The sequence below is a fragment of the Coenobita brevimanus genome, chromosome 44 (assembly GCF_032717465.1).
Source record: "Coenobita brevimanus isolate Jiangsu-jjx chromosome 44, ASM3271746v2, whole genome shotgun sequence".
NCBI classification, from domain to species: domain Eukaryota; kingdom Metazoa; phylum Arthropoda; class Malacostraca; order Decapoda; family Coenobitidae; genus Coenobita; species Coenobita brevimanus.
The window spans coordinates 14,766,680-14,790,814 of record NC_136997.1 but is presented as its reverse complement, the minus strand read 5'-3'; the positions used below and the strand labels follow the sequence as shown (position 1 = coordinate 14,790,814).

Sequence of the window (24,135 nt, the reverse complement as noted above, 5' to 3'; positions counted from 1 at the left end):
TTGGGAAAACTTCGTTGGTTCTTAACAATGAAGTCTAGTTGTATGAGAAGGGCAGTCAGAACAACACCCAGATCCACTGTTATGAAGGCGCCTTGTATGTGCTACTGGTGGTGATGGTGGTGGTGATGGAGGTAGGCATCATACTGTCTCTTAACAACACACTCCAACAGCAGGGTAAAGACAGCCAGACCAACACCCAGACCCAGTGCTATGAAGGCTCCTTGTAGATGCTCCAAATTCAGCACACCCGTCACACGAATCTGTATAGAACAAGATTTGTCAGTGTATAATTATATTTTTGTGTTTGTCACTTCGTGAGAACTTAAAACAATATTTCTATTGTCTTACAAACAAGGATAGTCTGGATACACGTTTTTATGTTATCACCTCTTGACAGTTTAATACTGTATTGTTGGTGTCTTAAAAATTGACCAACTGTTGTATTAAGATCAACCTCCACTTTCCTGTCGGCATTTGTCAAGTCCTAATGATATAAAACTGGAAGCACTAGTTGTCAGACCTTAGAACTTTTTCTTTGTTATCCTTGTCATGTCATGTTCAGGTCAGGTTATGCTTAAGTGATGTTGATGGTAATGATTTCAGTTAGTTGGGCGACGGCTAACGAAGACTACGCCTGGCACTTACCAGTATACTGATAAGGTGATGATCGTGATGATATAAATGGTCTGATATGTGCTGTTACGGCGACGATGTTAATAATGGTGTTGATTTGTACTGCTGCGATGACGATGATGATAATAATGTCTGATTTGCACTGCTGCAGTGATGATAATGTTGATAATGATCCTGATCTGTACTGGTACGGTGATGATGATGATCATAGTTGCCTAATTTGCGCTGCTAAGGTGATGATGATGATGATGTGATGATGATCACAATGGTCTGATCTGGCCTGCTTGGATGATAATAATAATAATAATGGTCTGATCTGCCCTGCTTGGATGATAATAATAATAATAATGGTCTGATCTGGCCTGCTTGGATGATGATAATAATAATAATAATAATAATAATGGTCTGATCTGCCCTGCTTGGATAATAATAATAATAATAATAATAATAATGGGCTGATCTGCCCTGCTTGGATAATAATAATAATGGTCTGATCTGCCCTGCTTGGATAATAATAATAATAATAATAATGGTCTGATCTGCCCTGCTTGGATGATAATAATAATAATAATGGTCTGATCTGCCCTGCTTGGATGATAATAATAATAATAATAATGGTCTGATCTGCCCTGCTTGGATGATAATAATAATAATAATAATAATGGTCTGATCTGCCCTGCTTGGATGATAATAATAATAATAATAATAATGGTCTGATCTGCCCTGCTTGGATGATAATAATAATAATAATGGTCTGATCTGCCCTGCTTGGATGATAATAATAATAATTATAATAATAATAATAATGGTCTGATCTGCCCTGCTTGGATGATAATAATAATAATAATAATAATAATAATAATAATAGTAATGGTCTGATTTGCACTGCACTGGTGATGATAATTATCATTCAATCTGTAGAGTTGAAGGTGAACACAGAGCCGTGCATCTCAACTTACTTGTGTGGTGATTGATTGATTGATTGATTGCAAATAATTAAAATCTGGCGGCGCAACTGCCAGGGTCATATGCCGCCGGACAACAAAGTAAAGCACACAACAAAATAAAAAGTGCATATTCAATTTAAAGTTAATATATGGTAGTAGGAACAAAAAACTGAAAAACAATAAAAGAATTGTGTATAAAATATCAAGTACTTATAAAAGTGGAAGGAGGCCCGCCTCCTGAAGAAAATTAAAAACATCACTAAAATCGCTAGAGGCTTTGCCAAGCATCGAGGACAAACAGTAGGCACCATCTGCCCCCTTATGCCTATGGAGGAATCTCTGACGTAGGTCCCCCAGACTCGGACACTCGACCAGCAAGTGACGGACAGTAAGGGGAACAAGACAGTCATCACAGTACGGTTGAGATTCACCATTCATCAGGAACCCATGTGTAAGCCGCGAATGCCCAATGCGAAGCCTAGCAAGAGCCACCTCCAATCGCCGAGACATAGAAGGAAGAGCCTTTGGCACAACCACTCTCTTAAAGATTTCTTTTAGTTTATTGTGAGAAACAACATCCCAGTGTCTCTGCCAACACGTATGAATTGCGTACCGCAAGTAAGGTGTTACATCTGAAGCAGGAAGTGGGTAGTCGGTTGGGGGCTGTTGAGAAGATGCAGCTTTAGCTAAAGTATCTGCCCTCTCATTGCCCACCACACCAACATGTGCAGGTACCCAACAGAAGTCTACATGGCGGCCATGACGGCCAAGAAGAAAAAGTCACTCTAAAATTGATAAAACCAATGGATGGGATACATTAAAAGACTCCAGTGCAGACAAAGCACTACGCGAGTCACTAAAAATCACAAAAACGGATTGGGGGAGAGTAAAAATAATTTTAACAGCATATAAAATTGCAGTCAGTTCTGCCGTATACACTGAAGTAATGCCAGGAAGGCTACCACCCCTACTAAAGGAAGGGAAGACAACACCAAATCCTACTCCAGTATCAGTCTTAGACCCTTCGGTATAGACAGGGACAGAACCCTCATGAATGGAGGCATGTTCCAAAAAGAGGGAGAGGGACACATGAGAGGGAAGTGAGCCCTTTTTTTCAACAATGGACCTACAGAATGTCACACGAGGGAGCAGCCAAAAACCCACCCTTGAGATCCGATGAGGACAAATTGCCAGTCTTGGGACAGAGAGGGCTAACATAACAGACCGGACCCTGTAACCAAATGGCTTTGGGAAATTCGGACGGGTGTCAAAAACAGAAGATCGGGAATCCTGGGAGACGATGGCACAAGAAACTGAGTCTGGAATGCGGTGAAGACGATACCAACACCTCATCATTAGCAACTGGGGTCGCAAATCCGAGGGGAGTACACCAGCATCCACCAATAAGCTTGGAATCGGGGATGATCTGAATGCCCCGGTTGCCAGACGCACACCAGCATGATGTACAGAATTTAACAACCGGAGATGTGCATCTGTTGCAGAGGAGTAGACCTCACACCCATATTCAAGTTTGGGAAGAATAAGAGACCTATGCAAAGGAGGAGGGTCTGACGGTCAGCACCCCAAGAGGTATGAGCTAAGACCCTCAAAAGACTCAAGGCTTTAAGACAAGCCACCTTAACAGAACGAATATAAGGAACCCAGGTTAGTCGTCTATCAAACAAAAGACCCAGAAACCGCGTCTCTTCCACACAAGATATTCTCCTACCATAGAGATACAAGTCAGGGTCAGGGTGAACCCCTCGAAGGCGACAAAAATGCATAGCCACTGTCTTTGTTGAAGAAAAACGGAAACCGTGAGTTTCTGCCCAGTCAGAAATTCGATTTAGAGCCAGCTGCAACTTCCTCTCTATCAGAGACATTCTAGACGAGGTAAAGGAAATCGAGAGGTCATCGACATATAGTGATCCTCGTACACCGTCAGGAAGTACACTAATGACACTGTTAATGGCTACAGCAAACAGAGTAACACTAAGGATACTCCCCTGTGGTACTCCATCTTCTAGAGCTCGGGTAGTAGAAAGCACTCCTCCCACTCGCACCCTTAAAATTCGGTTAGATAAAAACTGTTGAATAAATATAGGCAAGCGTCCACGAAGACCAAACTCGTGAAGAGAGAGTAAAATACCATGACACCAGGCAGTGTCATATGCCTTCGCCAGATCAAAGAAGACCGTGACCTGGTGTTGGTTAGTGGAGAAAGCCTCAGTGACAGAAGATTCCAAGGACAGTAATGCATCAGAGGTAGATCGCATTTTTCGAAAACCATACTGAGCAGAGGATAAGAAGTCACCTCTCTCTAAAAACCACACAAGCCTAACACTGACCATCTTTTCCAAAACTTTACATATACAAGACGTCAAAGAAATAGGCCGATAATTCGTCGCCTGTAAGTGGTCCTTACCTGGTTTGGGGATGGGGATAACTACAGCAACACCCTAACAAACCGGAAACTCCCCAGAACACCAGATCTTATTAAACAGTGAAAGCAAAAACAACAGGGACTCATCAGACAGGTGGCATAAAAAGGCATAAGGAATATCATCATAACCAGGAGAGGAATCATGGCACTGCGACAAAGCCGCCTGGAGTTCAGAAATTGAAAATGGAACATTGTAAGGCTCTCCTCCAGAAGATGCAAAACTAAGACCACAAGACTCTAGGCGCCGACGGTGGCAAGCCGAAGGCGTATCTGCATCCTTCTTTGACACACTGGCAAAATGATCAGCAAGCAACTCTGCAACAGCAAATGGATCAGCCACAGTTCCACCTGCTGCAGATAAAACAGGAGGGGAGGGAACAGTAAATTTTCCTTACCCGGTTCCACACCCAGGTGATGGAAGTCCTCGAATTGATGGAGGAAACATAATTCTTCCAGGATGAACGCCTGGCCTCCTTTAAAACCCGCCTCATATGAGCTCGTGCCTTCTGATACGCCATGAAATACTGAGGATCCCTACGGTGACGACGAAGTCGAGAGAAGGCGACTCGTTTGGCTCTCACTGCGGAACTGCACTCAGAGTTCCACCAAGGAACAGGACGTTTAGGAAATTGACCCTTCGTTTTGGGAATAGATAACAGGGCTGCTGAGTGCAACACGGTATTGAAATATGACACAGCCTCATTAAGACAGCCAAACTCGTTGACAGAAAGGGAAATGGAACTTGATTCCCTGAAACTTGGCCAGTCAGCCTTATCCAGAAGCCAGCGAGGAAGACGTGGCTGAGGTCCACCAGCACTAGTAGTTAAAAGTAATGGAAAATGGTCGCTGCCATACAGGTCTGGCAACACATCCCAGGTAAAATCTAAAACAGCATCAGCAGAGCATAAAGACAAATCAATGGCAGTAAAAGTTCCAGTCTGACTATGGAAATATGTCATTTTATTAGTATTGAAAATGCCTAACTCCTCATCTTCCACTAAAGAGGCCAGCATTACACCCCGAGGGTTGGCCTCACTATTTCCCCATAGAGGATGGTGACCATTCATATCTCCTAGTAACAGAAAGGGAGAAGGAAGGTCATGAATAAGGCGTTCCAGGTCCGCCCTTTCAACAGTAGCACTAGGAGGAAGATAAAGACTGCAAACTGTATACTGTCGACGTAAAAACATCCGGACAACAACAGCCTGCAGGGGAGTGGAGATGTCCAGATGACTGTATGGAATATCCTTGCGAAAGAAGATAGCAGCACCTCCATGATGACCTTGACCTGGCACAGGATCAGAATAAAAGGTATGGTAGCCAGAAGGACCAGAAGGAACAGTATCACCCACCATGGTCTCCTGGATGCACATGCACAGAGGAGTAGATTGAGAAACAAGATGACACAGTTCCTCATAGTTTGCACGTAAACCCCGACAATTCCACTGGATGATAGAACCCATAATGGAGGAATGATGATTAAGTGCGGGACTGTACATCTGACGAGCGAGCGGGTTTGGATTGATGCTTATGAAGACCCTTCATAGGAGCCTGCCTAGCACCAGAAACCCGCACCCTCTGTCTAACATCTGAAGACAGACGTGAGGATGGGGAAGTAAGTTTTACAACACTCCTTCTTGGAGTGGGCATACCAGTTTGTTTGGTAAGTGGCTTGGGGGCTGTCTTTGGAGGCGTAGGACGGCCAGTGCCCCCACCAGAAGCCCCAGAAGTGGAAGTAGAGCCCACAGGTCTAGAGTCATTTGAGGCCGTCCTATGCTTCAGATCTGAAGCACCAACAAGTGGTCCAACATCCCCAGGTGGGGACTGGACCAGAGCTGAACCATCAGCTTCAGCAGTCTCCTGGCTAGATCCCTCAGCCTGCTGGACAGAGGGAACAAGAGAGGTGTCAACGGAAGGGTCAACAACAGAGACTTTAGGTGGCCGGTCTTCATGTTCAGAGGACTCTGATGAACTACGGTGACGTTTACCAGGTACAGATGGAGCCTCGGGCATACTGGCTTCAACGGGAGAAGAGGTCCGGTCAATATTGTCGTCTGCCAACACCACAGAAGTGTGCAAGGCGTCAGCCACCGAAGTGGGGGCAGAAACAGTCGGAGTAGCGGTCAGGCAAGCATCATTCTCACCAACAGTAGTAACCATGGGGACAGCATTCTGTATATCATGAGTTGAAGGAGTGGGTACTGGAATACGTCGAGGCTGCCTCTGAAATACAGGGCGGCGCACAGACACTCCAGTAAGGACAGCAGCATAAGTAATTCCGGGCTGGAAAAAACGAGCCTGGGCTATCTTCTTAGCTTCAAGAAACGAAACCCTCTCAGTCGTTTGGATAGACAAAATCTCCTTTTCTAGACAGTAGCGTGGGCAGTTTTTAGAATTTACAGCATGCGGACCCCCACAGTGATAGCATTTAAGGGGGCCTGGACAGTCATTGGTATGACTTTGTCTGCCACAAGAGACACATATGGCAGGAAGGCCAGCCTGTGCATGACGGCAAAAGCGGCTAACATGGCCATAACCTTGACAGTGGAAACAACGCTTTGGGGTTGGCACATACGGCTTCACTGGAAGAGATAGCCAAGCAAGTTTCACTGATGCAGGCAAAGTTAATCTATTAAAGGTCAGGAACAAGGTCGGAGTAGGGGTCAGGACACCATCTATTTTCTTCTGTAGACGCTCAACTTTGACAACACCTGATGACTGCAATTCCTCCAACAACCGTCCCTCTTAATATCGGAGTAGGTCACGAGAAAATATGACGCCCTTACAACTGTTGAAAGAAGCATGTGGTACGCAGCAAATACCAGAACCTGAGACAGACTTCAGAGCCATGAGACTGGAGCTCTCTTCTGGGGAGGACACCTCAACCAGAATGCTTCCGTCTCCCTGTGTCGAGATTTTCGGTTCCCTCCCACATGTAGAAACTATGGCCCGGTGCAGGTCAAAAATATCAATGTCCATCACTGATGTCCCCTCAGAGGATTTCAATACCAGATATTTGGTGTAAATTACAGGCTCAGACTCATCAAGACCTTGCCTCATAGCCCCACCAACCCGAACTGACCGCCTCCCAGTCCCATCGGATCGCCGGGGTAGAGGAGGATAAACGTCACGGGTCTGGAAAGGCTCCAGAGTGGCAATAAGTGAGGAGTCCGAAGAATGGCCAGGGACAGATGCCGTGTCGTCAACAAGAGGTTTGTCTTTATGCTCCATGTAGTACTAAAAAAAACTTCATTCCCCCACCCCCCCACCCACCATGGAGCCCAACAGGGGGAGGCCATATGTCAGGGACAGAACCACTGACGACCCCAGGGGTAGCAGAGGAGTATACGCAGGTAACCACTGGGGGACCCGGACAAGGGTGACTCCAGGACAATAGGAGCCACCAGGCCCCCCAGTGCTCACTTGACCCTAGCCAACGCATGACCAGCCGCTTGACCTGGTCGGGCCCAACCAGGCCGCCCGTCTAGCCAGAATAAGGGACCAAAGAGGTGTATTGCTAGCTGCAGGACGCACCGTGCAGCATCACTCAACCTCCAGGACTCCCGTCTCCCAGCATTACGGGATGCCACGCACGGCAAACACGTGGGGAGGCAACAGTCCTGCCCTAGATGGCAAGTGGGCAGGGACTAGCATCACCAGCAGGCCTCCTCCACCAGTGATGAAGGGGGTGCTTGGTCCACGACACTGACAAATGCCGAACCCTACAAAGGTAGGCATGCCTCCAAAGCAGGTGGCACTGCCAGCCACGCTTCAAGCCCTGCCACCACGTCAAGGTGACCCCCCTCAGCGGGGTACTTGTGTGGTGGGTACGTTGATATTCCTAACGTGCATCTCATATATTTTTCCCAATATGCCTGTTTCCACGATGCGCTGAAGGCTGTGGGATATTAGAGGGGTGAAGGCTGTGTTGCGGGGTAGAAACCACGTCAGGTGGTCCTTGTAGAGCTGTGAGGGTGGATAATGGTTTGGTGAGAGAGAGAGAGAGAGAGAGAGAGAGAGTGTGTGTGTGTGTGTATAGCCGCGCACGCGCGCACGCGCGCACGCACGCACGCACGCACGCACGCACGCACGCACACACACACACACACACACACACACACACACACACACACACACACACACACACACACACACACACACACACACACACACACACACATTAAATGTTGCAGCTCCATTTAATTAGCTAACATTTTTGTACACTAGGACTGAAACTCATGGTTACTGTCGTCTTTGTTATCTCTCTCTCTCTCTCTCTCTCTCTCTCTCTCTCTCTCTACCACCAGGGGTCTCTCCAAATCTGAATAAAAATCATTAGCTGTCAGAAACACATAATGTAAGGTGTGTGTGTGTGTGTGTGTGTGTGTGTGTCAGAGGTCTCTTATGGTATATAAATGTAGAAAATACTGATGTAAGATTTTTTTCCCCGTCCCATCCCATCTTTAGGTCGGAGTTAGCGCCGTCATGATTACATTTTGTTTTGATGATTCTTAATTATAATTTACTCAGGTCATATGCTCAACAAATGGACGTCTGCTGGACTAGTGGGCTGAGGGGCTTCAACCCGATTTAGCCCATAAAGGTTCAAGCCGTAGAGTATGTTAGAGTTGATGCAGTGCTCATTGATTGCCACCCAGGAATGAGTGACTGGTACCCCCGTTTTAAATGTCTGGATCTAACAACCTAACCCTCCTAAGTGGGATTTTAGTTACTTGGTTAGTTAGTTATTTTTATGTAGACTTATAAACTCACAGTCAGATAACTACCTTCTCATCCATAATATACGTGGTACGAACAAGGTCTCTTTTGATCTGTTGGGCGATAATATAGTCACTGGAATCAACGTAGCCTTGTGTGCCGCTCTGAACCTGCGACAGGAGGAAGTCCGCAGGGTTTTCAGAGTTGGTGAAGTCCAGGTACACCCGACGCCCTAGGGTTTGGTACACTTGGTTGGTTGATTGTAGGAGGTCTTGGTGTATGAACTCTGCACCGCCCAAAATGCCGGGGCTGGAAGATGATGATGATGAAGAAGGGGAAGAGGAGGAAGAGGAGGAGGAGGAGGAGGAGAAGGAGGAGGAGGTAATGAAGAAAAGGAAGATGAAATATTAATGCCTTTTGAGTGTCGCGTACTGTTGTGGATATAATTAGTGATCCACCACATTACGTTCCCTAAACACTAAGGACTGGCTTTTGAAATTCAGTGCTGTCGTCTTAGGAGTCTAGCAAATTTTTCGGAATATGAGAAATTTCTAATTCGACTACACATTTTTGAGGGTTCAGGTACAGAGAGAGAGGAATATATCAACGTCACTTCTGTAACGGGTGTGATGTGAAACGAACAAAAGAAAAGTATAAGAAGGAAGGATACTCTATCGTCTAAAGAAAAATCAGCATTATGGAAGTCAGGACATATTCCTGGCAGATGACTGGCGACGAACACTTCCACGTGGGTGCACATCCAATGCCTCAGGGTGAAGTAGAAGGGCTGTTTGAATCTTTCAGGGCCTGGGGAAAGAATCGTCTTTAGTCTACCGTGAAAGAACTAAAAGAAGGAGGTTTAGATTATGTCATTAAAGTTTCTCGAAACTTTGAAATTGCTGTTTATATAAAAGGAATTAGTTGCCGCCGAGTCGAATGGTACTTAACGCCAGCCTTTACAAGGTGCAGCAATAATGTTTTAGCCCGCCTGTGTGTGTGTGTGTGTGTGTGTGTGTGTGTGTGTGTGTGTGTGTGTGTGTGTGTGTGTGTGTGTGTGTGTGTGTGTGTGTGTGTGTGTGCGCGTGCGTGCGTGCGTGCGTGCGTGCGTGATGTGTGTATGTGTGTGTGTGTGTGTGTGTGTGTGTGTGTGTGTGTGTTTCCATTATATCTCATGAACGTCAACACGAATTTTCTTAATACCTACACATTATCCGAGATTCAACAAATTCTTCCAAATTGTGTATACTGCACAGGGCGGGTAGCGAACACAGACATATGATTTTAAACAAACAAGTAAACTGATTCAAATTAGTCTTGATTAAAATTAAATTCGCAGAGATGGCTCTATTCTCGCACTATATCTGAGCCATCTATTTGCTCCAAAGTCTGTTTGCTAGCAGGGTAGTAGTAGTTGCAACCCCACACTCATTTGACACGTGACCCCGGTGAACTGCAGGCTTGACTTGCCTTCTGCAGTCCACCTTGCTACTTTTGGGCTATAGGAAAGTAGCTGAGGGACGGTTGTATAACCGGACAGTGGAATCATCCAGTTATATCGGTGCCACCACACGAAGGCGTCCCTATCCAGCACCAAGTTAATTCAAAAGAGGGTTAATGAAGATGGAGATAAAAAATCAATGCTCAGTTCATGTCTGAGTAAGGCAGTTCCCCCAGCGTCTGTATGCAGCACTGATATAAAGTACTGTAAAGAACATTAATATAATAAGACATAATAAAAATAAAGTGCTAAAACTAGAAATTATGCTGCTCTTACATGATATCAGATTCAGCCAGTTCCTGCAGTGTCTGTATACGGTGTGGGTAGACGGGCACGGTAAGCACTGACACAAGGTTGCTCATGTAGGCCGCTGCTAAGATGTCCACAGCCACCCACCAGAAAATCAGCCATACACGTGCCCACGAGAACACCAGCACCCTGCTGTCATTCATGGACTGACCAAGCAAGCTCGACACCACCTGGGAATATCTATGGGAATTAGTAACCTGTGAATTTTAAGTAGGGAATAGAGAAAGTTTAGGCCCTGAATTTTGGGTGAAATTCATATCTAGGGAACTTAAGTGGGAATTTACAACATGGGAAATGTAACCCTCTTGACATCCATTGCCTGATCCAGCACCCTGAACACCGTCTGTACCATACAATGATTGAAACAAAATCCTATAAACATTGCACTAGAAGAGGTCTCCCTTAAGTTAAAGACATAATGCTTACGTGACATCATTTTGAAATGATTAATGGAGGTTGCTGCCGGAATACCAAATCTTCAGGTTCATTGAGACTGAAGAATCTGTATCATATAATAGTTTAATAATTATGGTGTGATAATTCCGAGTAAATTGCCTCGGCAGTTTGGCAATGTTGTGCAGTTCATTAGAGTCCCACGAAGGCAGACCCTTGGTTCTTCTTTTGCTTCATTGTCTGTTCATATTTGTCAAAGGGTAGTTCCATGAGACAGTGCTCCTTACCACTGCTTGTGTACCATAGGCGTTCGGGTGGATTTCATCGAGAGTTGCATATTGCATCACATACGAATATGTCAGCCATCTGATATAATCTGAACTCACGGCAGAAAAATCGTGCAAAGGAATTACGGAGATAGATTGATGGAATTTTCTGAACAGAACTATAAGAAAAGGGAAATGTCATTATCTTTTCAAAGATTTATAAAGTAACTGTGCCCTTTCTATTCTGCCGTAACTTTTGGATCAAAAATTTAAAGTTCTGCCGGATTTTAGTCTACAATATATTACCTGATCCTGACACAGTTCTAGAAAGTAAACTGAGGCACACTAAAATGGTAGTTCTGGTTACAAGACCTAGAATTATGGTTCTCAAATGCAAAAAGGTCATTAAGGCTTACAGCTTTTTTTCCCTCACACAAAAATTTAACATAGACAGACGATAGGCTATATTTCTTATTACAGATAACAGTTAGATAGCTAATATCTCAGAGTGGCAACCACACTGAAGTTAGAATAATGTATAACATCCTTGAATTTGTCTGCCTGGGCCCAGGTACTAATAAACTTATGACCAATTTTCTGTAGTAAAATGGATTCGTTCACGCAGGAAATACAAGGAAACGAGAGTTCAAAATCTTCACACGTCTTCTGATCTTCCTGCATGGCCAAATAACTTCTCCGATCAAAACCTTCTCGTAACTAGGTTTTTTTTTTTTTTTTTTACAGGAAGGAGAAGGGAAAGGAAAGTGCAGAATCTTTTTGTGTTTCTACTTCTTCCTGCAAAAACAAACTTTTGTTCCGAGAGACAGTGGTAGTAGTAGTTGTTGTTGTTCCCTAGGCAAAACAGCCCCGATTCCCTAAGGAAGTCGACGGCCGAGACCAGGCTTTTCCACAGAGCTCTCAAGGAGAGTATGTTGTGTAGTTGGCGGAGGCGATTGTGCACAACACTGCCAAACTGCTGAGACAATTAACTCGGAATTATCACACCATAATGTGCATTGTATGAGGTGCTTTGTTGCATCCTGGACAGGCGTCAGCGACGGAGTCATCCAGTCTCTTCTGATATCTCAAGAGGGCTTGATGATGCCCACATTTCAGCCTGGCCAAGTGGGCCCTGTCCTCACGAAGGAGGGGGGGGGATTCAGTAGGACCGATATCAGGAGACCGTGCATGCAGCTGTGTGTTGTCTTTAAGTGATAGAAAGGAGCGACGAATGATTTAAATACGGATAGGCTTCTGGAAGCTGGTTTGAGGCGGACGAGGGGAGACAGATGACAGTATTTGTGTATGATATCGTGTGGTGGGTGTTGTTTTGATGTTCCTTGGTGTGTGTGGATGTGCTGCCATGTTGTGTAGTGGATGATGTGCCTTTGTGGAGGTTGCGGCAAGAATTTGTGTACCTGTCATGTCCTGATGATCCTTGACTTTGAGGATTTTGGTTTCTCGGTGTAGGTGGTCTCTAGGTGTAGTAGCTGTGCAGCCTGTGATTATTTTTAGAGCCTTGTTCTGTATGGTCTGTAGGGTGTTGTAGTGTATTTTAGTGAGGTTAGAAGCCCAAGCTGGTCATCCATAATTCATCATTGAATATAATTACTGTTTGTATACTGTGATGGTGGTTTCTTTGTTGTGTTCAAATGATGTCTGGTCAAGTGACCTTAAGGCGTTGAGTCTTGGTGTTAATTTACCTTTAATATTTGTGATCTGTTGTTTAAATGACACTGATGTACGTTACACCAAGGATTTTGTGTGTGTGTGTGTGTGTGTGTGTGTGTGTGTGTGTGTGTGTGTGTGTGTGTGGTAGGGGAGTATTGCTTATGATGAGGTGTGGAATGTGACTGTGCTCTGCTGTCCAGTTTGAGAGAAGTGTCACTGTAGATTTGGCTGGGGCTATTTTGAATCTGTTTATGGTGAACCGTTCATGTAATGTGTTGAGGTAAGGTTGGAGGATGTGTGCGGCTGTGTTTGCGTTTTGGTGTATACATATAAGGGATATGTCGTCCGCATGCGAAGCTATGTGTTTTTATTTTTTATTTATTTTTTTTAACGCTAGGATGAAGGAACCAAAGGCCACGAGCCCGCAGTCACTGTTCCTTCTAAGAGAAAAAACAAAATACAAGAGAGAGCCAAAATCAAAATCCGATCATTTCTAGACGCCTGGACACACTGCGTTTGAAAGACTGGAGATCATACAAAGCAGGAAATACAGACAGAGGAAGACAGTTCCAGAGTTTACCTGTTGCATAAATAAAGGAAAAGGACTGGGAGTAATGGTTAACTCTTGCATTAGAGAGCTGGACAGAAAAGGGATGAGAGTTTGCTGCTAGACGGGTGTGTTAGTTGTGCAGGTATTGGTTAACGAGTGTAGGGGACAAAACAGATCCTTGGAGGACGCTGTTTGTGATGTTTCTGATGTTTGATGACTGACCAGTAAATGTTACATTTGAACATCTGCCTGCTAAATTGTTTGCCAGCTATCTGTTTGTGTCATTGTGCATGTTTATGTTGAATATATTGTTTGTGAGGTTGTGGCGGGGGATGGCATCAAAAGCTTTGCTACTATCTAGTGGGACTAGGAGTGTTCTATATTGTGCCCTAGATGAATTGATGCCAACAAGAACTTTCTGTGTATAGTCTGTAAGAAGAGTGTTTGTGGATGATAGTGGCCTAAAACCATGTTGTGATGGGGCTAGAGGGATGTGAAGTGTAACTAGCTGTAATACCAGTCGTTCACTGACTTTGGAGGGGGTGCAGAGGAGTGTGATGGGGCGGTGTGAGGAAGGTAACGTGGGGTCTTTGTTGGGTTTGGGGATAGTGATGATAGTGCCATGCTTCCAGATGTTGGGTATTACATTGTGTGAGTAGCTGTAGTATGATATGTTGGTGAGTGCTTGTATGCCTCGTGGTCCAAAGTGTTTATGGTGTATGTTGCTTATGTTGTCTGGTCCACAGGCAGATGAGTGCCTAAGGTTGCTAATGATGTGCTTCGTCTGGTTGTGATTGAAAAGTGCGAAGTCTGGGTCTGTGGGGAACAGCCTCTTGCATTGGATGACACGTAGATCGTCGCGATGGGGGTTTAGACGGCTGACATGCGAAAAGTGATTGATGAGAGTGTTTGATTGTTGTCTGTTTGAGGGTATGGCGTCTGTTGTTGTGATGGTAGTATGTGATTGCGTAGTGCTGCTGTTGGAGAGTGTGATGCTGTTTAGTCTTTTATAGAGTTTTCCGGTGTTTGTTTTGTGATCAAGTGTTTGGAGATAATTATTACAATTTAGTGTTTGCTGTTCTGATATTTTATTGTTTATTTGCGTGTTGACTTCTTGTGTTTGTTGTACGGTGTCTTGTGTATGTAGGGTTGAGGAGTGTTGCAGTGTGTCGTGTTGACTGATGAGGCCCCGAATTTTTGGTGTGAAGTTTCGGTTGTCTCTCTTTCTGTTGCCTCAAGGGATGTGTCTTTTATCTACATTTTCATTAATTGTATTGAAAGTGTGCACAACGGTGTTGATGTTTGTCATGGATGTAGTGTTTAATGTTTCAAACTGTTGTTCTGTTTCAGTTGTGAAGGCCTCCCAGTTGGCCTTCTTATAACTTGTGTATATGTGTCTGTGGCCATCTGGGGTAATTCTGGTTTGGTAGTGATGATAACTGAGAGGTGGTCAGATCCAAGGGTTCTGACCACTCTCCAGGATGTTGATGGGGTGAGGTTTGGGAAGCAAAAGGTGATGTCTGGGGATAATGGGAAGAAAAGGGCTTGGTGTGGGATATGGGTTTGTTCATGGAGATTGCTGAGGATGAAAAGATTATCTGTTTGGGATTGTACTACCAGCCTTCTGTCTGTATCAGTGTTGTTGACATGCCAGCCCGACGTCTTGACATTGAAATCATCACCCAGGACGATGTTGGGTATGTTAGTGATGTGGTGTATTTGAGAAGAGTAATTGTGTGGTACTGTGGGGGACGATTGAGGAGAAATGTATGTATTGGCGATTGTCATGTGTGCTTTGTTACCAGTGTGTATTTTAACTGACTGTTTCTGTTGTGGTGTCATGTGTGGGGAGAAGTGATAATGTGTGTGCACTAGTATCTGAAAAGTTGATGGATTGGTGTAACAGGATGATTAGTCCACCACCACTGCCGTCGGCCTGGTCTTGTCTAATGGTGGTGAAATTATAAAATGTAGGTGTTTTTTGTGTTCTGCGTAGTTTTGTTTCTTGGAAGATGGCAATGTGTATGTTTTGTTGTTTGATGAGTTGTGTGAGTTCTTGTTTTTGTGTGTTTGTGCCATCTATGTTTACTGAAGAATGTTAGTGTTATGTGTATGATGTGTGTTGGGTGCTACAGCACTGGGGGTAAATGGGGTGTGGGAGGAGAGGGAGGGGTAGGAGAAGGGTGTGATGGAAATAAGGGTTGGAGTGAATTAGATTGGGGTAGAATGGGAGGGATTGGGGGATTGGACGGCGTGGGATGGATCGGTGGGTCAGGCTGAAGAGGTGTGGAGGAAGTAGGAGAGGGTTTGGTGGGGGGGTTAGTGCATGGGGGGAAGGAGCATAAGGAACAGGTCCAGGTGTTTGTGTAATATTCTCCGGATGCAAGCGTTGTGCAGGTGTAATAAATCCCAATCTTGCAGGAATTGCACTGAACTGAACCCTTTGCCTGTCGGCTGGAAGTGATAGGTTTTCAGCATGCTGGACATGTGTATTTGTTGATGGGTCCTGGATTGCTCCCAGTGTCACCGGCTAGAAGAAGTCTTCAAGAAATGACAGCCGGGGAGTCATTGCTTGGTGTTGAAAAAACAGTGTTGTTGTATGTGTTGTGTTGAGAGATGTGGTACTTGCACGAGTGACCAAAGCCACTCCCAGGTTCTCGGACCCCGTAAGAGGACGGGAGCGGGTTGTGGTTGTTTGGCCCCCATGCTGTCCTTGTCCTCCACTTCGACAGCCTCTGGGTGGTGGACCCACGGTGTAGACGTCACCGCTTTAGGTCCTCCGAGAGACAGTTGACCGTAGGTATGTGAATTCAGACTGTTGTGATGGAACGAGTTTAATATCACTAGGCTTTTGTTCTACACTAAACCGATACAGAGTGATGAACATAACTGTCCGTTCGCCTGTTTGTCTTGAGACTAATGATAGGGATTTGCAGCCAGTTTGCGACTATAACTGTCTTCTAATATATCACTCCTTTGTTTGGAGAACATTTCCTTCGATTTTTTGTGTACAATTAAATGATTTTATGAATTTCAGGAGAGATCCTTTCGGCTGAAGGTGTTTATTCGGTGTGGTCAGCAGGGACCTGGCATGGAGGAATTATTCATGTGCTGTGATTATTTACAATAATTTTGTTGATTCTTCATTATAACTGTATGAATTGATAAGTACAATTATACTGACAATGAAAAAAAAAAATTGTACGAATAGTGTCGAATTTGTTTCATTTCCGTACGTTATATATTTATGCTCTGCTAAGTTAAAACTAATTCATGAACTGATTTAATATAATTTCACAAAACACCTGGGTCTTCATGTATAATTAATTGTAATATAAATACATTTTAATCTTCCATTTAAAGATATTCCCAATTATGTGAAATTACTGTGTGTAATAAAGACTGTTATTAATATGCATCATGAAAACAACAGCCATACTGGGGAAACATATTTAGTATACTAGATAGTCAAACAAACTGAAGGCCATTCTTAACCTTGTATATAAATTCATATGATGGAATGAGAAAATAATTCCACAGAGGTTATGCTCAAGAATTATAAAATAATTTAAAAGCTTACATTATGTTTACGTATAAAATTTATTCCATAGATACGACATCCTGCTCAGTAAGTCGTGTTTCAAAATGACATTACTTTCAGTCATCACATTGTCACATTTCAATGAATGTCCTTTCCATTAAAGTCGAACCTATACAACAGTCAAAGCATAACTTTGGCAGCCAGTATGCCAAAGATAATGTAAATAAAATGCTAACATTATCAGCTACACGAATTGTCGTAGCAGATCGAAGATGTTAATCACCTTGAGAACGATGTCAGTGGGGTCACTGAGGTGGTGGAGGTAGTGGAGTAAGCAGGCAAGCAGAGAGGCAGCAGCGATGGTGGAAGCCAGGATGAGGCACCATAACATAACAGAGAAGGGGTACAAGATACTCCTCCATTTGGGTATGGGAGGCGGCACGCAAAGGAGAACTGCAATGCTGAGTCGCCAGTAGGGATAAACGAAGTCGAAGTCACTGAAACTGTCCGTGGTAAGCTTGGATGAACTGATCACTATGTCCTTATTATTATAAATTATATCACCCAACATCCCATTCCAGGTTCCATTCTCCTTCATTCCCCAGTCAACTGTGTCGAAGAGGGTGACTTTATAAGTGAAGTTGTATTTATCACCAATGACCTGAAGCGCGTCTGAGTTTCCGCCATTGCATTTACCGTCCTCTCCAAGGTACAAGTATGGTTCATCATAGCAGGAGACTGGTACCTTTAAAACCTGCCCACCAAAGTTCCTGAAACGATCAGGGAAGAGTGCGTGTCTGGTGTCGAATTTCTCTGGGCTCCACACTCCCAAAGGTGCCCTAGTGCTTGTAGGTAAACTGGTGTAGGCGATGAAGCTTTGACGTCCTGCTCGTTCTTGTGGCTGCAGCAACAAGATGAACTCCGAGCGCTGGACGACAGGCTGAACAATTAGTGATGTGGTGTTGAGGTGTGGATTGAGACAAAAAAGGACGAGGTAACTGGGGTTCCAGTCTTTATTATCCGCCACGAGGAGGAAGGCGGTGGGGTCACGGTGGAAGATGATTATGGCGGTGAGATGGGACCCTTTGGTGTGGTGTGAGGGAGTGGAGGTGTGGAGGAGTGAGTACTGGGTGGCGAGGAAGACGGGCGTGAGGGAGGCTCCAGCCGCCGCCACCACCACCTGACTCACGTCAGGGAAATGCTGGCTGTGTTCGTCACTTACCATCAGGAGGTCATGCCCGCTCAATGGACCACTAACCAGTGACGACAGTGTCTGGGTAATCGAACTGTGAACATCTGTGTGGAAAAAGAGGTGACACACTGTACCTCGAGTTGCTGGCAAACAAGCTTTGATTTATGGTTACCACTCGAAAGTTTGCCAGGACAAAAATGGAGACAAAAATTTAAGTAAATCAACCATAAACTTTTCAGAAAAACTGGATATAAATAACCTGACCTTTCCAAACCTTAAACAGAATTAAAAAAAAAAAAAAAACACGTTGGCGTCCGCAATTCTTAGAATGAAGTTTCTTCAGTCTATGTATAATATGACGAAGTCATTAGAAAATGTTAAACCAAATATGGATGTATGGATAATGCAGAGCCAAAGTGTTGCCTTAATGTGCCATTTACCTACATGAAATATGCATCGTTTGAGATGGTTTGGCCATGTGGAGAGGATGGAAAATGAGATGTTAACTATAATAATTGATGCGAATAACGTGGCCAGGGAAAGAGAGGAAGGGATCGGGTATATATATATATATATATATATATATATATATATATATATATATATATATATATATTTCTGTGTGTGTGTGTGTGTGTGTGTGTGTGTGTAAATGTAAAAGTGAAAGCGGAAAGATCTGTGATGGTGTGAAGGGTGTAGGTGGGAGATTCTTAACTTTTGGGGATGAAGTAAGGACCAGATGAAAACAATATTTTGAAGGCCTGATGAATGGGAATAGAAAGCGCAGAGCGGCTGTAAATATGATGGGTTTTGGGAGTGTGCAGAGAAGGAATGCAGTACCAGGGGAGTTGACACTCGCACAGGTGAAGAGTGCTGTGAAGCGGCTGAAAAATGGGAAAGCAGCTGCGGCTGATGAGGTGTATGCAGAGATACTTAAGTGTGGCAGAGAGAGTGGAATGAAGTGCTTGTTGGAGATATGTAAGAAGGCATGGATGAGTGAAACTGTGCCTGCAGAGTGGATAAAGGCAGTAATTGTACCATTGCGGCCAGGAGTTGTTAGTCCCCCTCGTTCAACCAACCCGTGTATGTGGCAGTGTCGCATTCACGAGGAAGAAGTTGCCTTCGATGCATTTCTGTCTAAAAATATCCCATCAGCTTTGGGTTTGTACTAATGGATAAAGCAATAGTAATATTTTCTTTGAAGGTTTGTGTCTGATAACACGAATATATCACATTTATTATTTAGTAACTATTTTTTCTCAGACAATACCAAGCAGGCGACTTAAATATGTTTCTTTGATTTCACTCCTGGACTTCCTTTACTGTAGATTTGAATCAGCGGACACAAAGAGTGAACAAGTTCGAAACATTCATTTGTTAGAGAGAGAGAGAGAGAGAGAGAGCATGGAGAAATGAATTCCCCGAGCTAGGCAATTAAGGCCATATAGCCCCGCTGGGGTTACAGGAGGGAGCTACCCTTCCCGGCAACGGTAGCCAGGGCGAGGCTCGAACTTGCGACCTCCCGATCACAAGTTCAGCGCGCTAACTGTGCTACCGCGCCCCCCAGAGAGAGAGAGAGAGAGAGAGCGTGTATGGTGGGTGCCTGCGAATTTTGGAGAATGAGGTGGAGGCAGACTGGCGAAGCGAAATGCAAGGGATGAGAAACCCTGGATTCTGTGCTCCATTGAAAACGGACCATAGTATGAATATTACTTCCATCTTGCTTTGTGATAAACGGTCTTTTTTTTTTTTAAAGGATTGCCATAGGAGGAATAATGAATTAGGGGATAAATGCTGTTGATTTAACAAAAAGCTGTAATTAAGAAAGTAATTTGCCTCTGTCCAGAGAGGGATATCCAGTTAACCCCTTAACCGCGGGGCGTCACTTTCGTGACGCTTGGGAGCAAGGGATCATACCGCGGGACTTCGCTTTTGTGATTCTGTGTTATTTTGAATTCACCCGGGCTTCCAAGTGGGGGCTTGTATCATCTATCAGTACTGCCAATGTCCAACACTAGTCAGCACTCCTAATCTCATCTGTACTCCCATCCATTGTTGACAATTTAGCCATTTCTCCCCGTTCTTGACTCCCCTCCCTACCCCCTCTCCATTACCCTATCCTCTCGCCTGCCCGGCCGTGCTACACTAAGTAAATCTTCCCTGGAATTTTTCACTGATTTCATCCATTGAAATAAGCCCTATGTCGTATTCTTATACCAAATAATATATACAAGAAAGAAATAAGGTAAGTGAGAGTGCCATACACCTGGAATTGGCTAATTATCACCTGACAACACCTCACGTGCACTCGTTCGCTAATTTTTGCTGTTTTTTTCCCCTTGAAATATGCCGTATAATCTATTTTCGTAATAAATATACATGTAAGGAGGGAAGGGAGAAGCCTAAGTGATATTTACATTCACCTGGAACTACCTAATTTATAATGTATTGTCTAGATTTCCTGCCAATCATATCAGTGCTAGACTTAGCTGTTTCAAGAACCAATATTGGTAACTCTGAATAACCCTTAAACAGGCCACCACGCTGGCCCTCCGTTATCAGTTTACTCTCATCTTCCGAAGCGAGGGTACGTATGTTTCTTCTTGCTGACTTCAAGGCCTTTTTTCACCCCCATGCAAATGGCCCTGTGACCTTTACCCCCTACTAAACCTCGTGTGGAAAGAGGTAAAGGGCTGACAATTGATAAAAGAGTGACTATGATCTTTCTATTGAGTAAAACAGTGCAATTGGAATTGTAAATAATGTGTAAATAATGTGTAAACAGCAAGTGAAAGTAATGAATGTAAATATACGTGAACAATGGAAAATAGTTTTATAAGTTATTTCAAGTGACAGTGCACAACACAGTGTAAATAAAATAGAAATGTAAATAACGTAAATAAAATAGAGAACGTAAATAGAAATGTAAATGAGTAGTATTATAAGAATACGAGTATATACCCTAGGAGTAATGAAAGTGAAAGTTTCACTCTAGCATGTCTGAATGCTATGAGTTATGAGAGTGAAGATGAAAGTGACATTCACTCTCAATGCCAGTATACAGGACGAGAAAGTGAATGCTACGTATTTTACTGAAAGAAATTGAATCCCTACAGTGACAATAAACTAATACTACTGAAGGAAACTTATGGATAAAGACTGTAGATATATATAAGTGTTATATAGAAATAGAAATATAAAGTATGAGGGGTTTTATGAATAATAAATGACAGAGTAACAAAAGCGAACTAGTGCCAGTGCGACGATCAGACGCGCTCGCAATTTCCATTGCTTTCACAGTGTTTTTTTTTTTTAGTATGGATCCCAAACTACTTGAAAATTGTAGAATAGTGTTTATAGTGTTTGTATCTGGCTGTGGTAATCATAATACGGGTTGTCGGGAAGTGTAAAGTGGAGACTTCGTTACCCTACATCAGAGGTCTCCACAAGTCCTACGGTAACAGACGAAGGCTCACCAATCATTCCAGGAGAAAGCTGAAGGTATGTGCCATAAGCATATGTAATTTTATTATTCTAGGACTAATAACTGATTTTTGGCAAATATTTTTTGAGAGTCTGTCGGAGCCCAAATAATCCCGCGGCACACGCAAGTCATTGGTAAACAAGCCCGCGGTGTAGGGGTTAATGAGAAAAATACTCATGAGTATGCTAAAAATTCCCAGGTGCTAAGTACCAGAGAAAAAAAAATGCGAACATAAGGCATTTAACAGAAGGTACGCGGCCTGCTTAATAATTTGACAAAGTCAACTGGCGTTACCCAGAATAAAACCCATCGTTCATTTTGTCCGACGAGACGTTATCCTGGATAAATAAACTCCTTCGTCATCAGCCAAAGGAAAAATTCCCTGTTTAGCTCGAGCACGTTATTTACTCGTATCGCATAAAATCATGTGTATGTAGCCGAAATGAAGCCCATTATCTACGGCCTGGCAACCTCCCTGTAAAGAGTACTATTTTCTACCGACTGAGTTAGGCGGTGAGACTCATCTTGTAAGGAAATCCACCCCGCCTCTGTGTGTGTGTGTGTGTGTGTGTGTGTGTGTGTGTGTGTGTGTGTGTTGAATTGTCAGTCATAGGACTTGTGGAGCACAGTATGCGGGTTGGTAGGTTGGTGACTGACTGGGTGGGTGGATTGGTTAGTGTAGGCTGGTGGTTTCACAGGCGGATTAGGTGGGCGAGAGGGAGGGAAAGGGTTGTTGGGCTGGTTAAGTGGGGTGGAGTGGGGTTCGGCATTAAGTGGAGTGGGTGGTGGGGCTACCTGTAGGATAACGCAAAAGACGGGTTTATGTCGTCCTACTTTTGAGACATACTGTACTGAGTAAGGTTGTGGGTATGTGCATTGATGGGTGGATGTATAGGTGGATGGACAGATTGTGGGAAAACAGGCCTCTGGGATTTGGTTACTTCAGTGAATACGTCCGAGTCAGGAATAGATCAGTGTGTGAAAATTAGTCCACAGGGGATGTTATTCTGGAATCATGCTGAAGTATGTGTATATATCCAGTGGGTTACAGCAGGTCCATAGTGCAATACGTCTGTTGGTTAAGAGGTCTGTGTTTCAACTGCACGCATCAGTGGGTGATATAACCACGTCGGATAACAGGTTTAGGGGGAATATAGGTTCATTGTGAAAAATATATCCATGAGTATATGTCCATGTAGGAAACCTGTATCCATGCAGAGGTTCAAGGTTGACAGAAAAATTGGTCCGTGGGGAGAAAATGCATCAATGAGGGAAATTAGTTCATGGGAAAATAGATTTACACAGAAAAGTAGGCGTCTCTGACAAAAAAAAAAAAAAAAAGTCATTAAGGAAAATAGGTCCATGGGGGATTTTGTTCCGAGTGGTGAAAATGTCCATTGATAAAAATATTCCTGGGGTGAAAAAAAGTCCAACGGGACATAAACGCACTGCAAACATACATGGAGATATTTACAATAAATGGGACTTACAATATCCAACTTTTAACAGCGACCGTTGCCTGGAATTAGACTTACCATTGCACACCTTGGACCAAACAACCATTAGCCAGACCCTATTACCACTTCGTCATCCAGTTATTATATTTTATAATTTACCTTCATTTAGTCATTTAGGCATAGAAAGCCAAGCGAAACGATGGAAAAATCCCTGTTTAACTGTGCTGAGCACCTCATTTCCCCACCTCATTCCTCTAAAATTCCCAGGCACCTACTACTCTCTCTCTCTCTCTCTCTCTCTCTCTCTCTCTCTCTCTCTCTCTCTCTCCTGGTAACAAGTGAATGCTTCGAACTTGTTCACTTTGTGTTCGCTGGTTGAAACCTACAGGAAGTCGTGGAATGGAACCAAATATACATATCTGTCACTTGCTTGGCTCTATAAGAGAAACAAGTTATTAAGTAATCAGTATGATATATTCGTGTTATCAGAGTCAAACCTTCAAAGTAAATATTACTGTTGCTTTATCCTCTTTTACAAGCCCGAAGCTGAAGGGATATTTTTCGACAGAAATGCATCGAAGGCAACTTCTGCGCTCGTGAATGCGACGCTGCCACATACACGCGTTGGCTGGACGAGGGTGGCTAACAACTCCTGGCCCCAGTAGTACCCCTGAACAAAAATTAGGTGAGCGGAGTGAGTGCAAGAATTATCGTGGCATAAGTTTATTGAGTGTAGTAGGGAAGGTATGTAGAAGAAATATTATAGAGAAAGTAAGAGAGATATCATCAGTCCTAGTGAGTGATGAACAGGGGGGCTTTAGGAGTGGCAGAGGATGCGTGGATCAAATATTTGCAGTGAGACAGATAACAGAGAACGCTTGTGAGAAAGACCATAAAGTGTTTATGGCATTCATGGATCTGGAAAAAACTTACGACAAAGTGGACAGAGGACTGTGGAAAGTTTTGCGCATGTACGGTGTAGATGGTAACTAGCTAGGTGCCGTCATGAGTTTCTATGATTAAAGTGAAGCA

At 43.8% G+C, this 24,135-nt stretch overlaps 1 protein-coding gene across 1 annotated transcript; it reads right to left on the bottom strand.

Annotated features, from left to right (window-relative positions):
* Positions 1-101: 101 nt before the first annotated feature.
* LOC145397991 (glutamate receptor ionotropic, delta-2-like) lies at positions 102-18,195 on the bottom strand. The gene is made up of 4 exons (XM_080270958.1): positions 17,254-18,195; positions 10,517-10,719; positions 8,811-9,051; positions 102-260 (listed from the first exon to the last, which is right to left on the bottom strand). Exons 1-4 carry the CDS (start codon positions 18,193-18,195, stop codon positions 102-104), a joined length of 1,545 nt encoding a protein of 514 aa, XP_080127084.1.
* Positions 18,196-24,135: the final 5,940 nt, after the last annotated feature.

Excerpts from the sequence above, each read along its gene's own strand:
- LOC145397991 (XM_080270958.1), bottom strand. The coding sequence starts at position 18,195 with ATGGTAAGTGACGAACACAGCCAGCATTTCCCTGACGTGAGTCAGGTG. Across the intron at positions 9,052-10,516 it reads CTGGCTGAATCTGATATCAT|CCCCGGCATTTTGGGCGGTG; the intron begins GTAAGAGCAGCA and ends ATCATCTTCCAG. Across the intron at positions 261-8,810 it reads CGTATATTATGGATGAGAAG|ATTCGTGTGACGGGTGTGCT; the intron begins GTAGTTATCTGA and ends TGTTCTATACAG.